We start from the raw sequence: 12,746 nt of genomic DNA on the forward strand, positions 1-12,746 counted from the left end.
TATATATATATATATATATATGCAAATATGGAAACAAAGATGTTTTGTCTATCATTGAGTGTTAAATGTTATAAATATAAGGACTTGTGAATGTATGTGGGCCACTGGGCCATGTATACCTGTCATCTTGCAAAATGACTTCCCAGGGTATTTGGATTCCGTTTTCTTTGCTTGTCTTTTGGATCCAAATTAAAGAATAAAGTGTGTGTGTGTGTGTGTGTGTGTGTGTGTATAAAACCAAACCAAAACAATAATGAGCATATTTAGTTTTTAGGAATTGCAATAATTGGATTATCCAACTTAGCTGGATAAATTTCAAGCTTGGTTATTTGAACAAACCCCATGTTTATCCTGGAACTAAGCAAGTGAACCCAGAAAAATCTACACAAGTATGCAAACACACTCAAATACTGTCTTTTCAATCCCTGACCTAAATGAATTGATCTGCGTTATGACAGCAGGTGAAAAAGAAAACTGAGACCAATGCAGAAAATGCAAACCATCTTTGCATTGTGCAACAAATTATGGCCCATTTCTGAACACTATGCATTAGGGCTGCACGATTAATCGAACGCGATTAATCGCGATTGTCATGCACATTTTGTCAGTAAAGCCGGTTCTGTGATTAGTAGTAAATCTCCATCACCTGCTTTCAGGTGGAGCAGCATTTACTACACAGAGTCGTAGTTCTCTGACAAGCTACGCAAAATCGCATTCATAATCGCAGACGATGTAATCGTAGGATTATGAAATCGACGAAATATTTCGCAATAATTGATTACTTGAATAGATTCAGGGCAACCCTGAAGAAGAAAACATAATAAATCCATAAAGTTCTTACCAGATCATCCATATTGTCCTCTGAACATCTGGATGGTGAGCACTTCTCCAATCCCTCATCAGATGAACACGGCTCAGGTAAATCCTCTAGAAGATCTCCATCCTCAGTTGGAGATGAGCTGAGAGGAGATGTTTCGCAATCCTGCTTCTTTTTCTTCTTCATAGGTTGAGGAGAATCACTTCGGGACGTCTGAGATAGCGAACGAGACCGGAATAGAGCGAGTTTTCCTTCCTTACAGGATTCTGGGTGGTTTTGGCCTTGCGGGAGGAGATGCACGCAACTCTTCGACCTCGGTCTGGATCGTTTCAAGACGCGGGACGTCCCGCTATGGGCTTCCAGTAGGTGGCACAGGAAGTAGCTCTTCTCTAATTCCACTTCCTGCTGGAGACGTTGAAGGACAGCGACCTGCCGTCCATCTGACTGAGCAAGCAGAGTCTTTAAGAGTTCCTCGAGTTTGCGATACGTCGCCCCGTTGCCCTTACATCCAAGTTTGAGACCTTGAAATGCCGATCTACCAGCGATCTCATCCGCTAGCTGACAATGCACTTCTTGGGTCTGCCTGAGCGTCAAGTTCTCTGTACGTTTCAACTCCTGACTCCGCCAGCGTAACAGATGCCGAACCTCTGCCGCACGCTCCCGGCCCAGAGCTTCCCGCTGCCTCAGCAGCTCCAGCGTCTTCTGCTGCTCGTGTCGGTAGGTCAGCTCCCTCAGCGCTCGCTCCCGCTCCTCGCGCGCCTCCTCCCGTTGCCTCCGCAACTCCAGAGAGAAGCGCCGGTGGGCCTGATGGTTGCGGCTGCGCTCCACCTCTAACGCCGCGCGGAGACGCTCCACATCCCGCCACGGATCGGAGCTGGAATCACGCTTGCAGCTGCAGCGCTTCTTGGAGGAGAGAATCGGGGGGTTATCACAGTTTTCGCCCATGATGGCATTAATGGTGGACACACAGAAGTAGCATGCAGGTGGGATGAATATGACGACGTTATACAGCAGACAGCATGCACACACAATCCAACATGCCAACTGAAAAGAGCAGAGATGAAAGATGATTATCAGCATGCTGACAGAAAGATGTTATGCAGTGTTGGGGAAAGTTATTTTTAAAAGTAATGCATTACAGTATTGTGCTACTCCCTTAAAAAGTAATTAATCATGTTACTTTGTTACATTTTATGTAAAGTAATGCATTATGTTATTTTGCGTTACTTTTTCTTAACTGGGCTGGGCTTGCTTGTTTGTTTTTAATATAAAAAGTTCTCTTTTTGGCAAACGTAAAAGCCTTTTCACATCAAAAGTGAAACAAATAAGCTTCTGCCTCAGGCTGAAGGAAATGTAAATTCACGTCTGTAGTAGAGCTGTTCATACAGCTGTGCTGCCATTCTGGTTTGCATGAAGAATAGAACGCAGGAGAAGAAAGCTCAATACTCTTCACTAATAAAAAAATGAAACAAATGTTTATATAAGATCAACTAATATGGTTGAATTGGATCATCGAAGGTCAGCAGCAAAGACATTGGTTAACAAAATTGGATACATAAAGGATATTTGTGTTATTTAACATTTAATTATTGCAGGTTTGCATCATATTCTGAGTGTGCTTTTCACAGTTTTTATTTATTTTGAGGAATACTGAATCTGTGTTTGTGCAGGTGAGATGAGTAAATTATTCTAGAACTACAGTAACATCATGTTCACACAGCAGCACGCACAACACCTCTGCACTTACTCCTGATTTCTCTCAACATGGGGACAGGAGAGCTGTCAGGCAATAAATGGGACAACAAAGTAGCCTAATTCGTGTTACTTATTTGAAGTAACTTAGATATTTTCTTGTAAATTTAAAAGCAATGCACTACTTTACTACTTACTTGAAAAAGTTACGTGTAATGTGCTTCCCCAACACTGCTGTTATGATCACATGCACCATCTTTACAAACAAACTGATACACAATGCAATCAGTCACTGAAGAGCTCAGGACATTTGGTGCATTCAAGTCAAGAAGTCAGAAAGACTGTATTTACGCACATGACCTGGAATGACCATGCGCTGTCTTTTTCCCAGACAGGATTTCAAAATTTTTAGGGTTGTGGCTTTGTTTTCCTACAGACGGTCTCTCTACAGTCCTCATTATATGCATGTGAATTTGCATTGCTTTGATCGTTCTCTCTGGATTCAGCTTTCTCGCATGTCGTCATTACCTTCACCAAATGTGAAAACAATAGGAAAACCAAGCCAAAACCTGGACATTATAGGATATTTAGAAATCCCAGCAAGGACATATCCAGGAAAAAGGACTTATGCTCACCCTACATTAATGTCATCACAAAGTCAGAATTACAAATAGATGCAGCGTCTGTACTGACGGTAAATTGGATGCAATTATTAAAATTATAGATATTTTTCAGTTACAATAGAACTAGCTGCAAGTTGGATGTACAAAATATGACAGTACTGTACAATTACGATAGAATATATAACAATCCAGTTTACTTCATATATTGAATTAAAAAATAAAATAAAAAAAAACTGAATAAAATATTGATAATAAGTATTGATATAAAAAACATGCATAAGTATTTTTTTCAAAAATTGCATAAGACAATTATTTTTGGTAGAAAAGCATCTCCATCTTGCTCTGACCAAAGTGACAGCTCCTGATGTTGCAATTACAACTTCCCAACTTCTAAATACGAACTTTCAAGAAGAATGCACCAATACTGCCCTTGTTTGAACAAGCAAAACTAAACGTGCTAAATAAACAATAAAAACTCTGACAGTCAAAAGTTTTATAATAATAATAATAATAAAGACTATGAAATAACACAAATGTTAGTATGGTAATGATACAGTGATCAAAACATGTGAGGCAAATGACAACTTACACAGTTTTTATTTGCGCATATACATTATTTGCAGCAAAATGTATTTGTTTATGAACCTATTTCAAATGTTTAAACATAAACCTGTATATTATTACCGGCTTTTGAGAAAAATAAATTCAGGCAAGTGTGTCAAAACTTTTGACTGGCTGTGTGTAAGAGACAGTACAACTTTTCTGTAAATATATTTGGCCTCATGAAGGCATATTCCAAGACAACTGACAATTAATTTCCCTTTACACACACACACACACACACACACACACACACACACACGCACACACACACACACACACACGCACACACACACACACACACACGCACACACACACACACACACACGCACACACACACACACACACACGCACACACACACACACACACACGCACACACACACACACACACACGCACACACACACACACACACACGCACACACACACACACACACACGCACACACACACACACACACACGCACACACACACACACACACACGCACACACACACACACACACACGCACACACACACACACACACACGCACACACACACACACACACACGCACACACACACACACACACACGCACACACACACACACACACACGCACACACACACACACACACACGCACACACACACACACACACACGCACACACACACACACACACACGCACACACACACACACACACACGCACACACACACACACACACACGCACACACACACACACACACACGCACACACACACACACACACACGCACACACACACACACACACACGCACACACACACACACACACACGCACACACACACACACACACACGCACACACACACACACACACACGCACACACACACACACACACACGCACACACACACACACACACACGCACACACACACACACACACACGCACACACACACACACACACACGCACACACACACACACACACACGCACACACACACACACACACACGCACACACACACACACACACACGCACACACACACACACACACACGCACACACACACACACACACACGCACACACACACACACACACACGCACACACACACACACACACACGCACACACACACACACACACACGCACACACACACACACACACACGCACACACACACACACACACACGCACACACACACACACACACACGCACACACACACACACACACACGCACACACACACACACACACACGCACACACACACACACACACACGCACACACACACACACACACACGCACACACACACACACACACACGCACACACACACACACACACACGCACACACACACACACACACACGCACACACACACACACACACACGCACACACACACACACACACACAGAGACAGACAGACAGACACACACAACATGTTAAACATGACCATGTAACATACATGCTGAATCTCACCTATGTATCACAGAAAACACCAAAACCACTCTGTCCCTCAGAAGTCTGCAGAGAAAACGCGGTAAATGTAATTGGTTTGATTGTTTACGACGCACAAACACAATGACACAATGATACAGTAACACACAGACACAATGACACAAACGCGATGATACACAAACTCAATGAAGATACAATGTATCGTGTGTCCCTAAAACAAAACATTTAAGTGTCACGCTACAGTAAAAGTCTCTTCTCAGACGCGTGTCAATATCTCCACAGAGACTTTAATGAGAGAATAAACGAGCGGGATATAAACACTGACCTTCCTCCTCACGAAAACTTCTATAATATTGCTCAGTTCCACTGGAAACGTCCGAAAGACGCGTTTAAACGCGCGTTAATCCTCGAGAAACCGCGATATTACTCGTTGTTTGCTGTTGTCGATGCAAATGCGTCTTAAGCACCAGTTGCTTCAGAGCACCACATCAATGTCCGGCTGCGGCGCTGGACAGCAGAGATCCAGTGAGGACACAGCGACCGCTGCTGGACACCCGGCGACACTACAACACTCCTATTTTATTTACTTGACTGTTAAATCATTTTAGGGGATTTTTTTTTTTTTTAACATTATTCTATTTTAAAGGACTGATAATAATTTAATATTTTATAATTTAGTGTAACTTTCCTGATTTTAAAAAGTGTTAAAAGGTGATATCTGCAAAACTTCCTCTGTGTTTGGGCTTGTTCTATACACTGACCTTTTAATCTATAATAAAAATATGTTAAAAAGTATTAAAACATTGTAATATAATATAATATTCTAATATATTATATATAATATAATAATATATTCGAAAAAAAAATCTGCTTTGTACTTTTTTCTAATATTTGACCTTTTAATCCATAATAAATATGCATTATAAAAGTACAAAAAATTATTTAAAAAAAATGCATTTTCTATCTTGCAGTTTTCCCTTTTTATTTAAAATTAATTTGTTCACCAGAAATCTTTATTTTTGTGACATATTCTCAACATTGACCTTTTAATCTATAATAAATATATATTATAAAAATAATAAAATCAGGAATTTTCTGCTTTGCACATTTTTCTTATATTTTAAAATAATTTGGTCACCAGAAATTTCTTTATTGTTTGGGCTTGTTCTCCACACTGACCTTTTAATGATATATATATATATAAATCAGCTTTTGAAGTGCTAAGTATTCTGCTATAAGTATAAGAGAAAGTATTCTGCTTTGCACTTTTCCTTAATATTTTTAATTAATTTGATCACCAGAATGTATCTATTTTTTGGACTCGTTCTCCACACTGACCTTTTAATCTATAATTAATTTATATTTAATAAAAAAAATTAAAATAAGGAATATTAAAATTTGAATTTTTCCTAATATTTTAAATTAATTTGGTCATCAGAATACTGTATCTCTCTTATTATATATATTTTTTTCTAAACAGTGACATTTTGGTGCATAATAAAAGGGTATCACTTTACAATAAGGTGTCATTAGTTAATGCACTGCAAGATCATGAACATTTTTAACCATCAACGGTTAATAAATGCTGTAAAAAATATATATTGTTCATTGTTAGTTCATGTTAGTTAATGCATACTGTTAAAAAATGAGACCTTATTGTAAAGTGTTACCAATAAAATATATTAAAAATGTATTGTTTATTGTGTTTATTGTTGATTATGATGCCAGAGCATTAGATTTCAGTTTTCATAGTAAAGTAGAGATGAAGTGAATATCCTGCACAATAATAATATTTTTTTATTTTTTTTTGCAAACTATTCATTTGGCACACAAAAAGAATTTCATAATTAAGTAAATAAGTCATAAGATTAAGGTGTTCCCAAAAACAACAGAAGAAGAGCAAAATAACAAACACAGCATATGGATAATAACCAGGAGTAGGAGAATAATACGAAAAAAAGCCACACAAAAGAGTAAGAAAAGGAAAGAGGAAGCTTTATTAGAAAAAGAGGAGGTTCTGGGAAAGACGAGCATTCCCAGGAAAGTGAATCTGTATTACAGGGTGACCCAGCGGTTGGGTTGTTTTGACCCAGAGGTTGTGTTGTTTTGACCCAGCGGTTGGGTCAAAACAACCCAATAGCTGGGTTTGTCCCTTTTTAACCCAGTGCTCGGTTATATTTAACCCAGCATAATCATAGCTACAATTTAGTAGAAACTGCTATAAATTTAGTAAAAACAAAATAAATAAATAAATAAGAAGTCATTGAAAGAAAGTCAAATTAAGAAAAATATTACTAGTCTCTGGTTGAAGTATTACATATTATTAATAAATTGTACACAGACGTGTTTGTTCAATGCAATTGTCTCGATAAAAGGAAAAAGCTAAAATTTTAGTTTCAACGTAATTTTTTCCTCAGATTTTCCTCTTTAAATACAGTTTAAGAATCAGAATTTTAAATGAATATATTGAATACTTTTTGAGGTAGAGGCTTGCAAACTGAAATGAATAATGAATATCTATGGCACTCGGACAGGTATGTAATAGTTTTTATAAATTTGATACATTTCTAATTTCAATATTATTTGTTCTTCAGACATGCCTCTTTAAAATAAAAGAAGAATCGTCTATATGCAAAGTGACCCGCATTTGGTTTTTGACCACTGAAAATTTGTACAATTTATCAATTTAGTCTTGAAGCCTTATTTAGATCCCAATATCTCTGGGACTGAAACATACAGGGCCTTAAAAATGAAGATGTCAAATAAGTTTGTTAAGACCCAAAATCTAAAAGGATATTAAGATATCTTAATGAGTTACAGTCATGCAAACTGTGGAGAAAAAAACTTAAAGAGTGCTTTTCCCCCATAATCTGAATGGTCACCATTGGCACATAATGCAACAAAGATTGCTAAAGTCAACAGATTTTACTAACAGACCTACCAATCTCTGTGTAAAAATCATATAATGATGCTGCCATCTTTCTAAAGTCATTTACCCTCCTGTAATTTGGCACAAAATCTCAGGTGAAAATTGTCACACCCTCTACAAAATAGTGGATTATTCAGTAAATGTGCATCTGTGACATTTAATATTATGGGCTTTCATCACTATACATGTTAATCTTTCCACAGAAAAATTTAAGCCATGCAGGGAAGTTTCTGAAATGTGGTTGATTTGACATGGAATGATGCTACTATCATTATTTATTGACATTTTTTGTGTGTAAAATACAGAACATAAATTCTGTCCAATAATAAAGATTACAAAAAATACAGAATTGACAGACATTCTGTAACTGATGGTTCTCAGCTGAATATCTATTCGTCGTGATTCAAGAAGCTTCTCTAACCAGGGTTTTCACACTTTAACACTTCACTAGACCTACAGTATAAAAATGAACCCTGTCAGTTCTGTGAAAACAGCTTCATTAACACAATTACGACCACGTTTAAGGGACAGAAAGTGTCTGATATAAGTCAACACGGTCAGCCACAGGATTCTGGAGTGGAATGTGTAGATATCTGTACATGTGACACTGTTATATAACTCATGTGAAGACACTGAGAAACTTACTCAAGTTCACCGTGACCTTCAAAACCTTCAAACACACGAGGAGGCCGTGAGATTTCAGTAAGACTTCACAGAGCATAGAGAAAAGCTAAATCTTTCTGATAATTGAGTGGTTTACTCTAGTGGACTTGTCCTTTCCATGTTCATGCTGTCAGCAAAGACTAGTTGAATGTGTGATTTTTTATTAATGCACATCTCCGGTCTATGTACAGTAGATCATATGAATGAGATGCGGTGTGTGAGAGAGATCTGTATGAGAACATAATGATGGAAAGCTATACTGTCACCCTGAAGCAATGTTCCCACAACCTAAATACTGACTAGACACACCGAACCAGTAAAACCCTGAACAAACATATGAGTCCTTCAGGATTATAAAAGCTTTTGCGTAAAGTAGTATTTAGTGTCGGAGAAAACACGTCTAAACAATAAGCACACAATGAATCTGTCGCAATTTATGCAGTCAGGTCATTTTCACATAGCAGAATAATACCGATTTAATCCTGAACAGTACAAAATAACAAGCTATTTGACTGCAATTTTCTTTACTGCGGCAAAATATATTATAATTGGCACTGCACTGGAAAAATTTCACTACAAAATTGCTAGTAAATAAGTGAATTAAACATGAAATTGTGTAAGCAATTGTTACGGGGCTGACGAGACGTGAGACGTGCGGATCCATATGCAAGCTTTATTGAAACGAAGACAGAGACGTGGTCATGAAACAGGCATGGGTCAGATGAGGGCAAACAGGTATATGGTGGGCAAAACACAAGAATAGTCCTAGGGCTAGAGCAGGTCGACGATCGGCAGACAGAATCAAAAGGGGCAAGACAAAAGGGGTGAATCCAGGGAACCAGGCGAAGATCAGAAACCGAGAAGGCTAAGGCTAAGGCTAAGGCAAATGACTAGGGCTAAGGCTAAAGCTAAGGCAACAAACGAGGGCTCTGTAGAGTCGCTATCTCTAGGGGAGTGATAAATGCGGAACAATACTCGGCAGAGGGAAGGGATAAGAGTGAGTGTTATATAGTGAGGGAGTGATATGAAACAGCTGGGTGCAATCAGTGTAAACAGGTGTGTGCAATTCGTGCTGAGTGCAATCAGTAATGCATGATGGGAAATGTAGTCCGGGGTGCTATGCAACAGTTTGTGTGGTGCGAGAGTCAATGAAAAGGAAAGTTCATGGACCGGATTCGTGACAGCAATAGTATTTTCCTGTAAAACCTACTCTTTAATAATCTTTGTTTTATTTATTCAATTTCAAAGGAATTATGTGCATACAGTATATTTAACAGTGTTTATGTGAAAGTCAAAGTAACAAAGAAGCACAATAAGACATGAATATGAATTATAATAGGGTCAATATCGATTTTACTTTAACTTTAAACTCCAGCTACTTGGGTCGGTTCTCAATATTTTTCTGTATTTGCATTTTTTAATATGTTTAAAAAAGATTTGAAATTGCAAATCAACTAATTCATTTTAAAACCTTAGATACAGATACAAAAAAAAAGCAACTTGCAAAACTGTTTATAATGCTCTTATATCAAATTTAAAACAAAGATTTTTCAATGTATTATTTTATGTGAACTGAACAAGAAAACTCTAAACATGTTACTAACAAAAGTTATTTTGTTGACTTTAGATACTCAAGTATTTGTCTGAAACTTGTCCAAAAATTGTCCCAACTTTCCGAATGAAATCATCTGAACAAACAATTTTATGTTGAACAATGTTGTACACATTCCCAGGATGCACTGCAGCTTGGGGCCAACTATGTGGCCACTATTATTTACTGGCTTAATTTTAATTACTCATTAGTTGAACAAAAGTATTTAAGTTGTCAACATTTGAATGGGAGAGAATTCATTTAGTTAAATTAAATGCAGAGCAATAGGTTCCCTGATTTGTTTTAGATTAGGGGAAGTTTTTTATAATTTTTTTTACAGTGACAGTCTCTGTATCACATTTGTGATTTGTGAATCAGCTGTGTGTCTGTTTCCTACTTCCTTTGGTGTTCTTCTTTTTATGTAACCTACTTTCTGGCAGCCGGAGCATCTGGTGAAAACAGGTTGGCAGACAGCGAGAGTCAATGAGGTCCTGCAGAGCAGCCAGAGACACTTCAGGTTCCTGTAAGAAACAATGCATACAAATATCATCTTTCTGCAGCTGTGAACAGATGTGATTCTAATATTGTTTCTTAAACTAATGTTACTCTCTTTTCGTCAGCAGTGACCTCTACTGACTCACTACAAAAGCAGGCAGGAGCCCAAAAACAGCAGATTATCCTGATGAAAGAGCCGTATTTTGACTCGGCCTGTCATTTGACGGACACTACAGCCGTGGGTCTGAGAGAGTCTCCAACACCCCAGACAAAAGCCCCATCCGTCCCGCTCAGGAGGGTTTAGCCTGCTGCTGGGAGGTTTTTGCAGATCAGCCTGCAGAGGAACCGCTTAATATCATCTGCATGTTTCGTGTGTGAGATCTAGGTATCTAGATGTCTGTAGAGTTGAGTGCATCTGTCACAGAGCCAGACGTTTATCTATATAAAGTCTGGATAACACTGCAGCTTATTCAGATCAAGAACCGTCTAATTATACAGGAAGAGACTGTCTGACTGACATGTAAAGCGGCCAATCGTAGTTTGTTTTGTTTTTATAATACTATATGGGCAGATATCAATGGAAGCTGGATTCTGCCGCAGGACATCAAAATAAAAAAAAGCTAATTGTGACATTTTATTCACAATTCAGACATTTTTTCCTTGCAATTCTGACTTTTTTTCTATAAAGAGTTTTTAAAAATTTCCAAATTGTTAGATAAAAATATAAATATAAACTTGCAAGAGATACCTTTTTTTAATTATCTTTTTTATTTTTTGGTGGAAACAAAAAGTCAGAATTCCGAGTTGATAGATATTTTTCTCAGAAGTGCAAAGTCTGAATTGTGATATATAAACTCAGAATTGTGAGGGAATTGGTGATAAAAAAAATCATTGTTACCTTTATTTTATTTTGTGGCGGAAACAAAACAAAGAGAAATGAAAGATGTAAACTCAGAACTCCGAAAAAAAATTATAACTGTGAAATTTAAACTCAAAATGGCAAGAAAGACAGAATTGACTTTTTTTCTCAGAATTGCAAGAAAAAAAGAATCATTACTTTTTTCTCAGAATTGCAAGAAGAAAAAAAATCAGAATTGTGAAATCAAAAGTCGCAATTACCTTTATTGGGTTTTCCCCCGTTATGGAAACAGGTTTAGACTCAGATATCAGGGCGATATCTGAAATAGGTGGTACTAATGCACTATAAAAATAATTTTTTGAAGTTGTAAATAAAACGTTAAACACAAGATTCCTGGAGTATGGTTTACAAGAAATATTTCTGTCTTTCTACTTCAAAATGTCACGTCTTATTCAATGTGTTACTTGCCATTTCTTTGCAAATATTTGCTAAATTTACTAGCAATTACTAGAAATTATTTCAAAGTAAATCCTACAGCAATTATTCCAAATTGTTAGATAAAAATATAAATATAAACTCAGAATTGCAAGAGATACCTTTTTTAATTATCTTTTTTATTTTGTGATGGAAACAAAAAACAGAATTGCAAGAAAAAAGTCAGAATTCCGAGTTGATAGATATTTTTCTCAGAAGTGCAAAGTCTGAATTGTGATATATAAACTCAGAATTGTGAGGGAATTGGCGATAAAAAAAAATCATAGTTACCTTTATTTTATTTTGTGGCGGAAACAAAACAAAGAGAAATGAAAGATGTAAACTCAGAATTGTGAAAATTATAACTGTGAAATTTAAACTCAGAATTGCAAGATAGACAGAATTGACTTTTTTTCTCAGAATTGCAAGAAAAAAAAAAGAATTGTGAAATAAAAAGTCGCAATTACCTTTATTGGGTTTTCCCCCGTTATGGAAACAGGTTTAGACTCAGATATCAGGTCGATATCTGAAATAGGTGGTACTAATGCACTATAAAAATAATTTTTTGAAGTTGTAAATAAAACGTTAAACACAA

The 12,746-nt window shown here is 37.2% G+C and overlaps 1 protein-coding gene across 1 annotated transcript in view; it reads right to left on the reverse strand.

The window, feature by feature from the left end:
- LOC107591499 (RIMS-binding protein 3A) overlaps positions 1-5,615 on the reverse strand; it is an 8,397-nt gene extending 2,782 nt beyond the window's left edge. Inside the window, exons 1-3 of the mRNA XM_016280657.1 lie at positions 5,466-5,615; positions 5,162-5,206; positions 842-1,861 (exon numbers count right to left, since the gene is read on the reverse strand). Coding sequence (XP_016136143.1) covers positions 842-1,762 — 921 coding nt within the window. The 5' untranslated portion in view covers positions 1,763-1,861; positions 5,162-5,206; positions 5,466-5,615. The remainder of the gene's footprint in view (positions 1-841; positions 1,862-5,161; positions 5,207-5,465) is intronic.
- Between the last annotated feature and the right edge of the window lie 7,131 nt (positions 5,616-12,746).

Source organism: Sinocyclocheilus grahami, unplaced genomic scaffold, assembly GCF_001515645.1.
Source record: "Sinocyclocheilus grahami isolate Dianchi unplaced genomic scaffold, SAMN03320097.WGS_v1.1 scaffold142.1, whole genome shotgun sequence".
NCBI lineage: Eukaryota > Metazoa > Chordata > Actinopteri > Cypriniformes > Cyprinidae > Sinocyclocheilus > Sinocyclocheilus grahami.